This window comes from Lycium barbarum, chromosome 10, assembly GCF_019175385.1.
Source record: "Lycium barbarum isolate Lr01 chromosome 10, ASM1917538v2, whole genome shotgun sequence".
In the NCBI taxonomy this organism is placed as follows: domain Eukaryota; kingdom Viridiplantae; phylum Streptophyta; class Magnoliopsida; order Solanales; family Solanaceae; genus Lycium; species Lycium barbarum.
Genome location: NC_083346.1, coordinates 965,838 through 983,744, shown reverse-complemented (window position 1 = coordinate 983,744; position 17,907 = coordinate 965,838). Strand labels below are relative to the sequence as shown.

Genomic DNA, 17,907 nt, shown 5'->3' with positions numbered 1-17,907 from the left:
TCCATTGTTGGCTATTGAACCCATTTTCCATTGATTTCATATGAGAGTTGTTCATTTGATTGACTCTTGATTGAGTTCAAATACTATAGGTTCCTTGATTGAATCCAATTGGGAGGGTTTAGGTTTAGTACACTTATGTTTGCCCATAGATTCACTATCAAGTGGGTCTTGCTCCTATTCTTTCTCCTCATCTCAAATTCTTCACTTCTCATCCCTTAATTTCTTTATTATCTTTGTTTCCGCTTTTTTGTTGTTTGAATCTGTGTCTTCCACAAGCCGGATCGTATCAGTAAGAGAATCAACTAGCTCGACAATAAGAACTGAATAATGAGGTCCTTTCGAGCCACTTTGTCACGGACAAAAGTGAATTTATTTTCACATGCTTAGTACGAGCATGGAACACGTTGTTTGTAGACAAGTTGTCCCAACATTGTCGCACCATAGTATAGGAGGAGACTTGACAGGAACGTGGAGCTTAAATAGCAATGACCGAAGTCATGTAAGCTCAGCAATTGCATCAATGAGGGCTTTGTACTCGGATTCAGTGGACGATCGCCCAACAGTTTGCTACAATTCTTAGAAGATCAGGATACTAGTGCATGACAGCCCAATCAGAGTCTGTAAATGCTTGTTGATTGAGAGAGGGCTTTGGAATGAGAAACCGAGAGTTGGCTCAATTTCGACAAGAAGATGAAGATAAAGAAGCCAAAAACAAAATGGAATGATATTATTGTACAAATTTTATTTACTTATTGAAAAGTGATTCACTTTTTAATCCTTACTAAAGGGTGACTTAGTTTCAAACAACCACCACAAAAATGTACAGGTACACTTTACCCCTGAGAAGTGAGTTTAAACAAAGAATTGAACGACAATTGCTGAGACAACAAATTTATTTCATTAATTTTAAAAAATCATGAACAGATTCATACCGCTTACAATAACAATTTTACCCGGACTCATTAATCACAATTCTTTCAACGCCGAACAAAAGATAAGCAGGCGGAGAAGTACTAAGATACAACATGAGGTTTTAAATGAAACAAGAACCTAGATTGCCTAATCCATGGCACAAAACTTAATACATTGCTGTAACTTAAGAACATTGCCTATCCGTGAGAGATAAAGAGGCAAACAGGAGATATCTATATTCTCTAAACAGTAAGGGTTGATAAAACAGAAGGCCACAAGAAGTACACTCTTCAGAAGGAAAAAAAAAAAATTAAGGATAGGTTTAGCAAGAAGTTGTTTCAAGGTACAAAGCTGCACTGCTCCGTTCAGAGGGTAACCTCAGCTGACTCAGGTGTCGATGACTTCAAGGGTTCCTGTAGTTCAGGATTAATTGGGAACATCATACACTGTGCATACTGAGCCATTAACTGATCGACAAGCACCAGGGCTACCATTGCTTCAACCATTGGAACAGCTGTAGCATCACAAACATATTATCATTTTCAGGGGAAAAAGGAAAACAGAACAGAAAGAAGAGCAGGCTTGGAAGTTGCACAGCATAGCAGATGTCTTTTTTCTGGTTATGTTATCATTAAGTAATAAAGCTAACACATTTCAGCTTGTCCTAATAAAGGATAGGGATAAGTTGTCCAGATTCACAGGAAAGTCTAGATGTCTTCTATGTCTAGACAAGATAATAGTAGAGACTTCAAAAAACTACCAAAACAAAGAATAACAGGCAGGTATTAATTCAGAGACAAACCTCGGGGAACCACACAAGGATCATGGCGACCTCTAGCGATGAGTTCTGTGTCATGTTTGTCTCTCGTCACAGTTTGTTGCTTCCTCTGCATGAGAATTAAAATGAGATACTTTCTTTGAAAATGGTTATAAAATGAGATACTTCACCTACTTAAATATAGTCCTGAATTTAAATAATTGACCTAGTCAAATAAATCAGATATCAACTTATGAAATGACTAGAATTTCTTGCAAGAAAATGGTAAACAAGAAGCTCAGTTTGACGAAAACATACACTCCCTCCGTTTCAATTTATGTGAACCTATTTCCTTATTAGTCCGTGTCAAAAAGAATGACCTCTTTCTATATTTGAAAACAATTTACCTTTATGCAATGATTTATAGCCACACAAAATATATGACTCATTTTACACCACAAATTTAAAAGTCTTCTCTTCTTTCTTAAACTCCGTGCCCAGTCAAATAGGTTCACATAAATAAACCACGGAGTAAGGTGCTAGAGAAGTACAAATACATCATCCTGCACCGCGAAGGACTAAAAAGAAATGAACGGATGGAAGACAGAGGGAGAGAGTTCTCACAGAAATAGTTGAAGTTGGCTTGAAAGCTATTCTCATATTGATAACTTCCCCATTTGATATACCGCCCTGCAAATTAAAAGTAAGACAATTAAAAATTTTGCTCCTCTCCATAGATATACCTACAGAATACTGGACAAAGTGTACCTGGATACCACCAGATCTGTTGGATCTTGTCCTGATTCGGCCCTGCTCGTCCATATAGAATTCGTCATTATGCTCACTACCAGTCATGAATGTGCCTTTATTTTCACCAAAAGAAAATATTTACTTTAGATTTCTATCAGAGGACGTAGCAACAATTAAGGGCATTTATGAGTTATTGAATAGGCCAGAAGTACTTTAACAGCTTGTTTGGATGGTTGTTAACAATTGTATTGTATTATATAATACAATGTTTGTTTTTTAGTTACTTAAATTTTATTGTATCGTATCGTTAAATTCATTGTTACGTAACAACGAAAGTCCCATTTTGTGTAACGAACGATTTGGTGACATCACGTCGTTACCTATTTTTCCCCTCATTTTGCCTTTGCTTATTATCTAATAATCCTATTTTATCCTTTACCCTACCTTTTTATAATAGCTTTAACCCGTATCCTACTTTTATTTGGGTTTATCCTTTAGATCGCTGATGTGAACAACGGAAAACGATACAATCTATCCAAATGTTGTATTAATCAAAACAATACAGTACAATACAATACAATACATTATGAAACGATATGTAACAACCATCCAAACAAGTTGTTATGGGTCATTTGGTTGTTGGTTAGGAAGGGAGTTATTCATGTATTAAAACTAGCATAGCTAATACCACATTTGGTAGCATTTTAGTTGCATTGTATTAAATTCAACACACCAAGTATGGTGTTTGGTTATCATTTTACAATCTTACATAAATAAATAAAACAAGTATAAGTTATCAGCCAATGTATACATCATCTTATGCGGGGTAAAAGATGGAATAACTAATACAGGGATCATCGATAAAACAACTCAGATGACAAATTTACCCTCTATCACTCAACAGTTAAATATATGGCTTTTATTGCAGTGCTTTCACGTGCCAACTATCTACCTTGCCTCGCCTCATTTTTAAACATCAAACATTTTACCATGATGCATTGTAAACAAACATTTTATTTTTAAAATATATAATGTATATTAATTTCTAATACAACAAACCAAATATCCAAAGAAATAGTTCATGCAATGTAATCTGTGTATAAATATTACCTGCATTACTTATTCCTGAATAACTAACCCTGCATAACTCTAACCAGCAACCAAACGACCCCTTAAAATCTACGGTTCAGAACTGATACGCCAACCGCTAATGCTATCCCCACCAACCAAAAAGTCAATTGACAGTGAATAAAGTAGGAAATGTCAGTAATACCTTTATCTGCACCCCCTTCTCCCCCGTATGGCCAGATCAGCAACCAACACACTCTGGGCAGTCTAGACCTAACCTGAGTCCAGCATGCTTTAAGGATCCAAAACACTGTTTTTAAAAGTCCCAATTACCTACTTCAAGCCTAAAAGCATTACCCTTCCTGTTCTGTTGACAATCATAAAAGCTATTTCACCATCACCTAGCCATCATTCAGAGGAACAAGTCTTTAAGATTCTTGTCTGCATCTTTTGTCAAATAACATCTTAAGCTTGAGGGTACAGCAGCTTACTGAATTTCTACAGAAGTCAGTGACCCATATGATAAACTTAGAGCAGATGCCACTTAGAGAACTTTTAGTGTCATCCATTATTGGACATTTTGACAGCAGCTGCTAAATGATTACTTCTGTGCTACTAGTTCTATAATATAATTCTTGAAGGAGTTCAAGTCAGTTGAAAAAATCACCCATTTAAGAACATCTTGATGAATATTTATCAGGTTAGGACCTTGCTAACATACCAAGGCCTTCAGTGATAAAGTTAAGCTACACCCTGTAGAAACAGTGAAGTAAAGATGATGTACCTGCGAAGCCACTTCCGAACTCAAAACCCTTTGTTGCAGGTAATGACATGCAAGCTTTAGCTAGCTCAGCTTCAAGTTTATCGAAGACTGGTGTACCAAGACCCTAGTAAAAATTATCAAATTCTCACGCACGTATTTCTCAATTTGAGATGAAATTTTATGTTAGTTACCAAAAGGTGCAGATATAAATATCTGCAACAAACACAGAAATAGCTTACCCGTGGGAGATTTCTAACAATGCAAGTTACAACACCACCAACAGAGTCCCCTCTCACTCGTACAGCATCAATGGCAGCAATCATCTTCTCTGCATATTCTGGATCGGGGCATCGGGCAATATTGCTTTCTATCTGGTATTATAGACAATTACCAAAAACAATTACAAGTTTCATGAGCACGAAAAACATCAAACAATCAAGTAGATCAGACATGCTGGAGAAAAATCTCAGATAACTAGGAAGTTCATAAAAAGACTATTATTGATGAATTAGGATAGCCACAAAATAGAAGCATAAAAGGTCTTTTAAATTTTTTGCCTACTAAGCCAGAAACATTGTGCCCTTACATATGCTAAAAGCAGTCTGTATCAGCTAAAAAGGTTAGTGTCCATCACCACAGGCACAAACCTATACTATTATCGCAATGGCAGCTGCTACAATCTCACTCAGCTTTTAACTGGATGAGGAATAATTTATAATCTTGTGTTAACTTTAATGTAGCCTTGATCAACCAAAAACAACAACAACAACCCAGTGAAATCCCACAACGTGGGGTCTGGGGAGGGTAGAGTGTACACAGGCCTTACTCCTACCAAAGTAGGACGGCTGTTTCCGGAAGACCTTCGGCTCAATAGAAAGCATAAAAAGAGGTCAGATAAGGCCAAGAAATTCAAAGCGATATGGAAATGAAAATAACGAAAGCGACTAAGCCATGATGAAGCAGTTTGCAAAGCGACAATAGCTACCACAGATAAAATAAGATAATCAAAGTACAGGAAATAACATATAGTAGCAGAAATCAAGGCACAAGAAACTATAGCGCGATAATGCGACTACTAATATGAAAGGATAAACGAGACTATCTACTAGCCTTCTACCCTAATCAAGGCACAAAAGGAGGTTAGAAAATAAACTTTGACATGTCCCAGCCTAGACAAACCATCTTGAGTCTATACAAACTCACAAGATTAAATGAAAATTTGTCAAATTCGTTGAACCAAATGCCCTTTCACCGGATAAGTAGTAGAGTCTCCTCTTTCTTACCCCAAGGATTGGTCAAACAGAGGTAAACAAGACCAGATCCTATGAGAAGAAAACTTTCCTACTTCCCCAAAGAAAAGCTTTGATGAAATGTAGATGCTTAGGAGTTAATTTTACGTCGGAGTTCGATATAGTGAGAAACTATCGTGGCAAGGAGACACGAGTGTCGCACTCTAAAGGGAATAATAAATAAAACACAGAACATTATTGATCAGAGTTACCCATGTTGTCTTATTGTAAATGCATCCAACTTAAATCAAGAGATTGTCCACTCAACTTTTCAGTTCAAAGTTTAATAAAGTGAAATTATTTTCATTTGTCAAATAAAATGATATCCAACAGGCAAGTTCATCCTTCCCTCAGAACCAATAAAGGATGAACTTTATGATAAAATGAAACATAGTCACTAAAAGATGCAACTGTGGATAAGAGAGATTGATAAATAATATATCAAATTCATTTCTTCAAGAACCTAAGAAGATTCGCAACTGAAACCAACTGTCACACGATGGTGTCGAAACTATTCTATAACCTGCCGCAACATGAATTCATTCCTCATCTTTCTTATTTTCAGTAAGAATATTAAATTGAAATACATTTCTGATGTGACATATACCTGCTCTAGAGTCAAAGTCTGATGATCAATTGAATCCTCAGGAAGTACAACTTGGTGAACTTGAGAAACATAAGCAAGAACCTGCAGTATGGAATATATGAGTTAAAAAGCTCTGTTCTCCCCTGTAAAGAAAGGAGACTGGCCAAATATTTAATGGGTTATTAATCCCAAAAGTTAGCTGAAACTAAAGGTTCTGAATCTTTAGTTTGAGAAGAGAAGGGCGTGGGCGAGGTTTGAATGGATTGAAATGCCTCTAATATCACCGTTGCGGAGCTTTGTTATTCCAAAATGAGCGCCAGAGAAGTTTTTACACATTGATTTGATATAATAGTAAATACAGCTAAATTTTAGATATAAGCTCTTAAACCAACAGAGTGATACCTCAGTTCCAGAATAAAGTTTGAGAATTTTCTTAGCAACTGCTCCAGCGGCAACTCTCCCAATGGTCTCTCTGGCTGATGATCTGCCACCCCCCTACATGAAGACGCCAGTAATAAGAACTTAAGAAATAATAAGAGCTGGGAGTAATGAAAACTAAACATATTAGGATATCTAAAGATATTTATAATTAGATTTATCTGGAAATTACCTGTACAGATCTAACTCCGTACTTGAAGTCATAAGTGGCATCTGCATGAGATGGCCTGTAAGCAAGCGACATTTCACTATAGTCCTGGTAATCCAACAGAAAATTTGGCGTCAATTGGCAAAAGCTCAAATACAATTAACATACTAAATGTACTCAGAGCAGGCTGAAAATTTGCTTTTTCCCTCCAAATTATTCTTGGATTTAACGGGACATTGTGCGAAATTCATGTACTTTAGATTTTAACTTGAAAATTTTATGATTAAAGCACAAGTAAGTTCACATAGCATTTGCATATCCTTTTGACTCTCATTCACAAATTCCACCACTGAATGAAGGCAACAGACGCTTGACTCATCACCATGATGTCTCTACATTGTGCCCACATAAAAATTAATTTGACGAGTCAAGAATAGTTATGACTCATCTCCGAACATAGTCAGCTATATGAAATTGCCAAGCAAGATAAACCTAAGCTTAACATAGATACTTGTGTTCATCCCGATGAAGTAATGCATACAAAAGCAACAAACTGACAATGAGAGTTGAATAGAGTAGTGGAATCTACAATCATTTTAAGAACTAAATTCTCTGGTTCACTTTCCTTTTGTTAGTTGACACACAGAAAGTCTCAAGAAGGTAAAAACCATACTTACATTTCCTCTCTGATCAGTGTTAGGTACTTCAACTTTGATTGGGGATCCAGTAGTCAGCCCTGCAATTAATGAGTGCCCGATACTGAGTTCAAAAGAATTATAAACACCAATGGCTTAGTCCATGAGAGCCAAATGATAGAATACAAAAAGAATAAAAAGGTTACAACAAACTAGATCAGAAAACTAACCATCTGCAGTGCCTGATGATATTTTGCAAGTGTCAGTCTCTTTCCTTGGTGTGGTAATCCGGCTTTGACCTGGCCTCCTGGATGACAAAGTTTTGTAAGCAATTTAAAGTGAGACAAAAATAATGAAACCTTAATAATCCCAAAGACTGCTAGTTCAATTAGCTTTTTTCTAGATTAGACTGCAAAAATGTCAAAAGATTCTCCTGGTATGATGTTGCTATCAAGCTGATACTGGTGACGTTAAACCCATAGAAAAATAGCTGGAGTAAGGAAGGAAATACCTTCGGTCAAGGTCCACCTGCATATCAGATTCAGAAAGTGGGAGACGGGGGGGACATCCATCAATAATACAACCAACTCCACCACCATGAGATTCTCCAAAAGTTGTAACACGGAAGTAATTTCCATATGTACTACCAGCAGCCTGTATCTCTGCGGGTACACAAGCAGAAAGAATTAAGTTTCTAACCAGCTTTAACTCTACTTAGAAGCAAGTAAGTCAAGGAAGGCAAAGGATATTTTAAGTTTGTCTTTCCACGTGGCAAAGGACAACAATTGCCAAAGAATATCGGTATTATCTGTGTTCCCAACTGCACCTTATCAACTTCCTTTAACAAGAATAATATTCTCTAGAGAACATGGACAAATATTAGCAAATAACCAAGTAGTGCTTTAATCAGATAATAGACATACTTATAGGCCTCTTTAAGGTCATTCAAGCGCAAGTCCTTAACAAGAATGCACATAATTTCCAATTCATTAGCTCCCAGGACTAGAAAAGTTCAGCTGAAAAGCAATATAAACAGAGAGAACTTTTCTCCTGAACCCGATAATTTTTCACTTTATCTTCTCTTTATGTTTCTTGTTTCTGGCACGACGAAACTTAATAAATGAATGCAAGAAAATGAGGTGTAAAATAAGGCAGAGCGCAGGTATTAGTCAGACTAGGACCATAAAATGAGAGTAGAAGTGCCCATACAATTATAAGTGACATACTACATTTCGCGAGAGCATGAACCCAAAGCTTTTAAGTTGGCATCCTAACCTTACCACTTCACATAGTCCATAGGCAAATAAAGGCTACATACGTGTGAGTACTAAATCGGTACTATAACACTAGCCCGACTCAGGAATTCGTTTCTATTGAATCCACCAAGTAAAGGTCAAACAACTAAAAAGTAGGGTCTACCATATCCAAGCAGAGACATTTATTAGAATCAAAATCCTTTTGCTTCAGTTTTTATTTTGTGTCTGCCTGACGTAAGAAAAATACTCCCTCAGTTCCAATTTGAGTGGCTTACTTTCCTTTTTGGTTTGTCCCAACAAGAGTGCCTCTTTCTTTATTTAGTAAGTTGACAATTCAAACATCCTAGATGACAAGTTTATAACCACAAGATTCAAAGGACATTTTAGTACATTATACACATCTTTAATTTAGGACCACAAGATTCAAAAGTTTCTCTGTATTTCTTAACTCCGTGCCTAGTCAAACTAAATTGGGACGGACGGAGTAAATATATATACATTTAAACAAGTTTCTGTTTTCATGAAATTATTGTCATTATTATTATTCTCATTTACTCTATCAACAAGGACAATGAGATTAATCAAGTCAACATAGTCAACCTCATAACTAAAAATATAAAAAGTCAAATGTAAGAGTGTTTGGACGGGCTTATATAAGCCAAAAGCCATAAGCTAGAAATCCTACCTTATGGCTTTTGACTTATTTTTGTTAATTTGGCTTAGAAACAAGTGCTTAAAAGCACTTTTTTATCATACCAAAAACTACAAAAGTGCGTAAAAGCACCTTAAATAAGTCAATCCAAACAGGCTCTAAATCGTAAAATAATTTTCAACACCATCTTTGAAACAAGGAAAAGGTTCTTATTTCCAGTTAAACTACACCACATTAAAGATAATAATACAGAAACCAATGCAGAAATACGATTATAACTAAACCGAAGCAGAACTACAACGTAACTAATCTTGTATACATAAATCAAGCTTACTGCTTTCGATGATAAATAGAAACAAAGAGATACTCCCTCCGTTTCAATTTGTTTGCCTTACTTTACTTTTTAGTCCGTTTCAAAAAGGATGCATCTTTCCCTTTTCTGCAACTCTTTAATTCCAACTTTCCATATGACATGTTTAAAAACCACATTATTAAAGTAACAAAGACAAGATTCAAAAGTCTTCTACATGTTCTTAAATTCCGTGCTAAGTCAACACTAGACAAAAAAAATTAAAACGGATGGAGTAAATGAATCAAAATTAAACATATGTATAAGCCCAATTAAAGAATAATAAACCTATAATTATCAAGATGAATTAGCAAATTCGTGAATTCACATAAACAAGAAGAAAAAATGGATACATTTGCAAAATACCTAAGCGTTTGGGGTGTGAAGGACGAGATATGATATGAATGTTGGAAGAAGAGAGGTTAGAAGGTAACTGAACAGATCCAATACGAGAGGATCCGATATCCGATGGAGCTCCTAGAAATTGTTTGGTAGGTACAAATGACGCCATTTTGACCTCTCTCTCCTTTGCAAAATTTGGTGGGTGGAAATGGGTTGTTATGTATGTAAGAAATTGAAGGTGTTGTATATATGTGGAAAATGGCTGCTACGCGATATTGGGTAGGTGAGAGAGAGAACAATGGTGTTGGGTGAAGATGGGGTCCTCCCAGTCGTTACTACCTACTCATCCAACGTCACCCCTCTGCAAATTGTGGTGTGGTGCTTCTACGAAGAGTGCGGAACCAAAATGCCCCAAAAAAAATATTTTGAACCAAAATACCCCAACAAAAAAAAAAATTACTAAAGTACACATAGCCCAGTATTTTACTGCGTTATAGAAAAAAAAAATTGGTACTTCTATAACGCAGTAAAATACTGCGCTATGGGTACTTTAGTAACTTTTTTTTTTATTGGGGTATTTTGGGTCAAAATATTTTTTTTGGGGGCATTTTGGTTCCGGACTCCTTCTACGAACTACCAACTCCTCTTTCTTTCTTTTTTTTTTCTTTTTTTTCGGTCAATCTCTTTTTCTTTTTCCTTTTTTTAATAACTCTAGAAAATATTCAACATTTTTTTTTTGGTCTCCCAACTGGTGTAGGTATCCGCATTACAGGCGATCACGTAGAGCCCATTCGGAAGAAGGGATCCCTACTAAGTATTTTTTTCATACTTAGGCTTCGAACCTTTAACCTCTGAGTAAGTAAGGAGCAGTCTCATCCACTGTATCAGATCCCTTAGTGTAAAATTCAACTTTTAATAGTCTTACGTTTGAAACTTGCAACCTAAAAGTGTATAACATGCTTGACTTCTGTATTGGGCAAAAATTTATGTGATACAACTAGACCAATGCCATAAAGACACATGGCATAAGAGATAATTCACAAGTGAGTCAGCATGGTTACCACCGGTTGTAATCTCACTGTACCGAAGGTAGATCCAGGCCCGGTAGGTCTTTAGAGTAGCTTCGGAGGAGAGCCCAACGGTCTACCGTTACAGACTGAATCAGGCGTTACCCGTATAGTGTAAATAGGCTTAATGACCCTCTTTATTGCTACGTATTTAAGGCTCATTATGGGTAGGGGCACGATTCATGGAACGTGTACCCTCCCCTCTATGTAAAAATAGGGACTGACATTCCCATTGTAAAGGACACCAGGATAAGACAGTATGCACAGCTCTTACACTTATTTCTTGCTTGATTTCAATACTATTGTCATCTTCATATTAGTTCCGGATCACCGGTCTAACTGGAACGACAAAGTCTAAGTTAGTGAATTGGCATCCAAAACCCAGGCTACTGTCACGACCCAACCCCGTGGACCATGACTAGTGTCCGAGCTGGACACCCGTACACACCTGCTTACTAAATCAACATAGTCATATCTTATTTATGCCCAACATTGATACTTTATACGAATATTATTCTGAGGCAGTCGCAAATGTCGTACCTATCATATCGAAGCATATACATAAACATATATACATACCAGCCGTTAAGGCCGTTTACGCAAATCGCAGACATAACCAAACAATAGTGACCCACGACCCACATATATGTCTACAGGCCTCTAACAGACGTAACAAAATCATATGACGGGACAGGGCCCCGTCGTACCCCTGAATATACACATACATATACATATCAGAAAAGTATATACCAAAAGATGGGCTCCAGAACGAGGGAGCACTCCAAAGCAGCAGATCAGATAATCTAGGTTGTCGGGTCTCTCACACGATCGCCTGTACCTGCGGGCATGAAACGCAGCCCCCGAAGAAAGGGGGTCAGTACGGAATATGTACTGAGTATGTAAGGCATAAAATACAACTGAAAGATCATAACAGGAACAAAGTTTTCAGAAATCAAGAAACCATTGTACCTGTAACATACGGAGCAGAATCAAACATTTTCATATCATATACCGTACTCGGCCCACCCTGGGACTCGGTGAGTGAAAATCATGTCATTATGTCATCATGGTAGTATATATATACATACATCGTACCCGGCCGTTATGGGGCTCGGTGAATGGAATTATGCGTGCGGACATCACATATCATATGCATACCGTACCCGGCCCTTTGAGGGACTCGGTGATCAAAACATGTCATCGTATGTTCGTATCATCATGCATGCATATACATATACATATACATACCGTACCCGACCCTCTAGTGGGGGACTCGGTGAATGTAGTCATATCGTACCCGGCCCATTGAGGGACTCGGTAAATGTAAGCATATCGTACCCGGCCCATTAAGGGACTCGGTAATCAAATCATGTGCACATATATCGTACCCGACCCATTAAGGGACTCGGTGCCATAATCATATCATCGTATACATATACCGTACCCGGCCCGTGAAGGGACTCGGTGAACAATGCAAAGAGGTGCGTACGATAACATATCCTGGCCCGGGCTCAGTGAATAGACATATCAAACTTGCACGAATAGAGTAGTGCGAAACCATATGCACACAAATCAGAACTCGATAGATACATATACTTACTGTCATCAGAAGGCTCAGAAACAAATTTCGGATCAGTCTGACGTAGTATGAGAAAGTTACGAACGTTTGAAGTACAGAACGTTCTATAAGTGTCTCAGAAGCCATTCTTGGGAAATCGGAACAATAGTCATATCAAATATTTCTCAGACATCGTATAAATCAAATCAAATCAAATATGGCTTTCGGAATTATACCTACATGTCAAAATATATCAAGGACTCGATGGAATAGTCGGACGTGCCCTCAGAATATTTATCTCAATTACTCATACCAGAATACTGATGTCAGAATACTTATATCAAAATACGTATGTCCGAATACGTTTATCCGAATACTTATATCAGAATTCTTACATCCGAATATTTGTATCAGAATATTGGCGTCATTACTCAATCATAGAACGATTGCAAAGACTCAGTGGAATAATCAGACATGCTATTACTTGAAAAATCAAGACATCGAAGTGTACAAAGGAAAAATCAAGACATCGAAGTGTACAGAATAGTTATACCAGAATATTTATATCGGAACACTTATGTCGGAATTCTTGTATCAGAATACTCATAACGGATTATTTATATCGGGTTACATACCCGTAGCGGAATACTCATATTAGAGCACTTATATCAAGATACTTATATCAAAATATTCATATCGAAATACTCGTATCAAAATGTTCATATCAGAATACTTATATCAGAGTTGGAGCACTCATATCAAATCACTTGTAACGGACTATTTATATCAGAATAGTCAAATCGGAATATTCGTATCGGAGTTTCTAGATGCTTATCTCAGAGGACACATACGAAACACAGCAAACTCGGAGCAGTAGCCAAAAGTTTTCCTTAATCATTGTACGGAAATAAGTCAACTAGGACAACACAAATAGGTCTCGGGAATTATGGGCCCACCTCAGGTCAAGTCGAGGTGGCGTACACAAATTACATACATTAAGCCTTATGGAGTCACTTACAAAAGTCTTAGTGTCATTCGGTTCCATTTGGCAAATTATAGATGCTTCATCACTTATTCCAACAAGGCATGAAGAATTTGATTCAATTCTAATGAATGAAAAAGGGGCAATTTCAAACTCGGATTTCTAGGAATAGAATCGTCCCCGAGACTCGTATCCAAGCCTAATATGTCTAAGACATGCCAAAAGAAGGAAAGGTGAAGCCTTACATACCTTATTCGCTCTTTACGCTTCTCCAAACTCAAATCCCAAACTCTCCAAAATCTACAAATGGTCACATTTACCAAACATTAATTAGAAGCCTTTAGAAGTTGAATCTTAAAGTAACACTTATCTACAGAAATTTCGGCAGCATTTCCCCTGTAAATGCGCCATCCCCGAGAATTCAACTCAGCCAAAATACAACAACAACAAATCCGAGAATTTAACTCGGCCACAATATCAACAACAATACCAACAACATCAAAAACGACTACAAAACACATTCTAACATAAATGGCCTTCCTTTCTACATAATGTCACAACTTTTATTCAAACTTCACACTTTCAAACCCATATCAACGTTTTCATATTCACTTACTAATTTAAGACCATTCACATACAATTCGAGAGCGTTTCATATTATTCCACAAAATATACAATTGTTCCACCAAAACCATAATTCACCTAAAACTTCCAATCTTCAATATAAACATTCACAACACATTTTTATCTTCCAATTTCATCTATAACAACAACAATTTGCATCTTACAACTTCATTCTCATAATTACATAAATTATGATAAAATCACATACCTTCCGGCAACAACTTAACAACAATTTTCTCATTCCAACTAGAACCATTAACCTTCCATCTACATCACAAGGCTACAACAACACAATTAACATACTAAATAAATTAAATTCTTGTTCCTCCACCAATCATACCACACGGCCATACCCACACACACTCACAACACACAAATTTCATACTTTTCATTTATCTCTACACACTAAAACACATATATAAGTCTTTCATAATATGAACAAGGTAAAATTCTTACCTTTGCTAAAATCTTCCACTTGCCACAAAGTGTATTTTCTTGGCTCAAAAATTATACCACGTTGGAGAGAGTCTTGAGCTTAGTAAGAATACAAGAAAATTACAATTTTTGGACCCAAGATTGATGGCATAAATTTTTTTTTCTCTCTTCTTTCTCTCTATGGCCGAGTGGCCTTTCTTTTTTTTTTGCTCTCAATTTTTTGTTCTCTTGAATCTTCTAATTGAAGATAACTAATGGCCCTTTTTATTTATTGTCACATGATTTTAATTACATGGGCTTGGGCCATTTTTTAATGGTCATGGCCGGCCACCTCATGAATTTTGGGCCTCATTTTTTTTTTTTTGAGTCCAATTACTTGTGGCTAATTTTTGTAATTCCCGAAGCTAGTTTCCATAATTTCCAATTTTGCCCTTGGCCTTCCTCCACATTTCCATTTCAATACTTTTCATAAACAACATATATATTTCCTAAAATCAAAATATTGCTTTACCTCTTATAAGTCACAATTATTTCAAAATTCCCGAAGGTGCGAAATTACGGGATATAACAGCTACTTCTTGATATTTGCTTTATTTACGTATCTTTACATGAGCTTAATACAAGTTCCATAATTTTATTGGTCAAGTTGATCCGCATGTCCTTGACCACGTCTATAAATTCAACTGAACGGTTTTATAGGTAAACAGTTTGGCCCCCACCGTGGGGCCAGGACAGTTGCGGCTGTCACTGTGGCCATTGTTTGTCTTACTAATCTTTCTTAAGTTATGTTCTTGCCTAAGTATCCATTCCAGTTATGACAGGAGCAAACGACAACACGAACGTTGCAAGCCACTCAGGCCATGTCCCACTGGGACCGGACTCTCAGCCCCTCCAAGTACCTATAACCGGTTTGCAATGCAGGAAATGAAACGACAAAGGGGGAAATAACCTCAACACCAATGCAGACGGCGTCCCCACCGATGAACCTACTGCGGAGTCGGTGCAGATCCTGAGAGAGCAAAATCACTCAATGATAGCGGAATTGGAGCAGTTGAAGCAGATCGTTGAGGCCTTCACGGGTGTTCCGCCGGACAGGGCTGCGGCTCCCAGAGTTACGTCTACGACCTCTACTAATAGGAACGCCGTCGTCGGAATCGGGCAAACCATAGGAAGGAATGGAGACGCTTCCGGAAGCGAGTCTGCCCCCGATAATCCATTCCAAGCTGAAGTCAAGCGGTTCATGAGAGAAATCACTGGAACGATGGACCAAACATTCAAGGAGGCCGAGAAGAATGCAAAGGAGTTCCAAAGGCACCTGAGTCAAATTCCCAGGCGCACCCGGTTATAGAAGGGCCCGACTCGAAGAAATATAGTCAGCGGGCATACACACCAGAATCCGCTCCGGAACTGATTCCGAAGAGGTTCAAAATACTTGATATTCCCAAGTACGACGGAACCACAGCTCCGCATGAGCACATTATGACTTATACCATGGCGGTAAAGGGCAACGATTTGCAGAAGAAGGAAATCGAGTCGATACTGACCAAGAAATTTGGCGAGACTCTCGCCCGGGGGTCTCTGACCTGGTATTCCCAGCTATCGGAACACTCAATCACATCATTCGCCATGCTGGAAAATACGTTCATCAAAGCTCATACCGGTCCAAGGAAGGTAAAAACCAGAAAGGCAGATATCTTTCGCATCGCTCAGGGAGAGTCGGGGCGTCTCAGGGATTTTGTCACTCGGTTCCAGAAGGAACATATTCCATTACTTTTCGTACCAGACGAGTGGGAAGCGGAGGCTTTCATTAAGGATCTGAACACTTTGAGTTCGAATGCTTCCCGAAGGCTCAAGGAGAGCCTTCTCGAGTTTTAAGCTATGACTTGGGAGGACATGCATAATCGGTATGAATCCAAGATCCGGGTGGAGGATGATTTGCTGGGGGCTCCGTCCACAGACCCCCCTGCAAAGATGGATAGAGGTTTCGGACCAGACCGAAGCTTTTTGAAGAGTCGTTTTCAACCCTATCCACCACCGAAACGTCTAGTGGCAGATCCGGCTACCGATCGCTGAAAAACCAGGTAGAAACAAGAAAGATAATTCTGGGAAGAACAGATGGGGGCTACAACCAGAGAACAGTTCTTCCGGGGTCCTTCCGAAGGGACGGAGTACCCTAAACTCGCATATTATAGCTTCACCATCGGTGAGTCTCAAATGGTGGACGTGCTCAAGGCCGATCCGTCGCCGCGCCCTCCTAGGCCATTGCGGTCAGACCCTAGTACATGAGATCAGACGGTTTGGTGCGAGTTCTATGGAACCCCCGAGCATAAAACCACGGGCTGCAGACACTTCTAGGAGGAGGTAGCTAACATGTTTGCCAGAGGGCATCTTCGGGAGTATCTGAGTGAAAGAGGAAGAAATAATTATGGTAGAGCCAACCCCGCCGAAGAGAAAGATGCACCCAATGTTCCTCCGCACGTCATCAATATGATTTTCGATCAATCCACGATCACCGTAACCAGATTTACCGCATCGAGAAAGATGAAGATTTCGATGACATGAGAAAAGAGGACTCGGGAACTCCCAGATGAGGATGTGGTTACATTCACCGATGAGGATGCGGCAAGCATCATTTTACCGCACAATGACGCTCTGGTCATCACTGTACTTATCGGTAGCTGCCAAGTCAAACGTGTCATAATAGAACCAGGGAGTTCTGTCAATATCCTCCTCTGGAAGGTGGTGGAAGAAATGGGACTTCTTGAGCAGGCTGCAAGGACGCTATCAGTTTTCAATATGTCCAGCGAAATCACCAAGGGTGAGATTGACTTGCTTGTGGAAGCCGATGTAGTCGTCAAAATGACAAAGTTCTATGTGATTAGCGGCGACATGCAGTATAACGCTATTTTCGGGAGACCTTGGATCCATGATATGAAAGCTGTCCCCTCAAGACTTCATTTGCTGCTCAAATTTCCTACTCCAGATGGGATCAGGAAGATTCAAGGAGAGCAACCGGCTTTGAGAGAAATGTTTGTAATCGAGGAACCCGTAGCAGTAGAAAGCTCAATTGGACCTGTCCCATAGCAATTACAGGATTCTGGCCCCGCATCGGACGTAGCTCACTAGGTTTCGACGGAGGGCAAGAACGATGTGAGGCCGAAGGAAGCTGAAGATGACTACGGGGTCCCAAGATATTTCTAGCCACCTGACGATTCAGATGCTACCAAATCCACGGTTGAAGAGCTTGAGCAGATTGTAGTGCATCCGAATCTTCCTGAATGAAAGGTATACCTGGG

The 17,907-nt window shown here is 38.6% G+C and overlaps 2 protein-coding genes and 1 long non-coding RNA gene across 3 annotated transcripts; 1 reads left to right on the top strand and 2 right to left on the bottom strand.

Moving 5' to 3' along the window:
- Positions 1 to 875: 875 nt before the first annotated feature.
- LOC132613528 (chorismate synthase 1, chloroplastic) lies at positions 876 to 10,342 on the bottom strand. Its single transcript, XM_060327573.1, has 13 exons — positions 9,970 to 10,342; positions 7,858 to 8,008; positions 7,577 to 7,653; positions 7,389 to 7,447; positions 6,736 to 6,819; positions 6,528 to 6,620; positions 6,147 to 6,227; positions 4,490 to 4,621; positions 4,272 to 4,374; positions 2,438 to 2,532; positions 2,294 to 2,359; positions 1,715 to 1,799; positions 876 to 1,426 (listed from the first exon to the last, which is right to left on the bottom strand). Exons 1-13 carry the CDS (start codon positions 10,112 to 10,114, stop codon positions 1,278 to 1,280), a joined length of 1,320 nt encoding a protein of 439 aa, XP_060183556.1. The 5' UTR covers positions 10,115 to 10,342; the 3' UTR covers positions 876 to 1,277.
- LOC132613530 (uncharacterized) lies at positions 3,755 to 4,265 on the bottom strand. Its single transcript, XR_009571999.1, has 3 exons — positions 3,979 to 4,265; positions 3,845 to 3,888; positions 3,755 to 3,765 (listed from the first exon to the last, which is right to left on the bottom strand). It is a non-coding gene; the product is annotated as an uncharacterized LOC132613530 (long non-coding RNA).
- A 6,384-nt stretch (positions 10,343 to 16,726) lies between the features above and the next one.
- On the top strand, positions 16,727 to 17,695 carry LOC132615207 (uncharacterized). The gene is made up of 2 exons (XM_060329771.1): positions 16,727 to 16,814; positions 17,199 to 17,695. Exons 1-2 carry the CDS (start codon positions 16,727 to 16,729, stop codon positions 17,693 to 17,695), a joined length of 585 nt encoding a protein of 194 aa, XP_060185754.1.
- Positions 17,696 to 17,907: the final 212 nt, after the last annotated feature.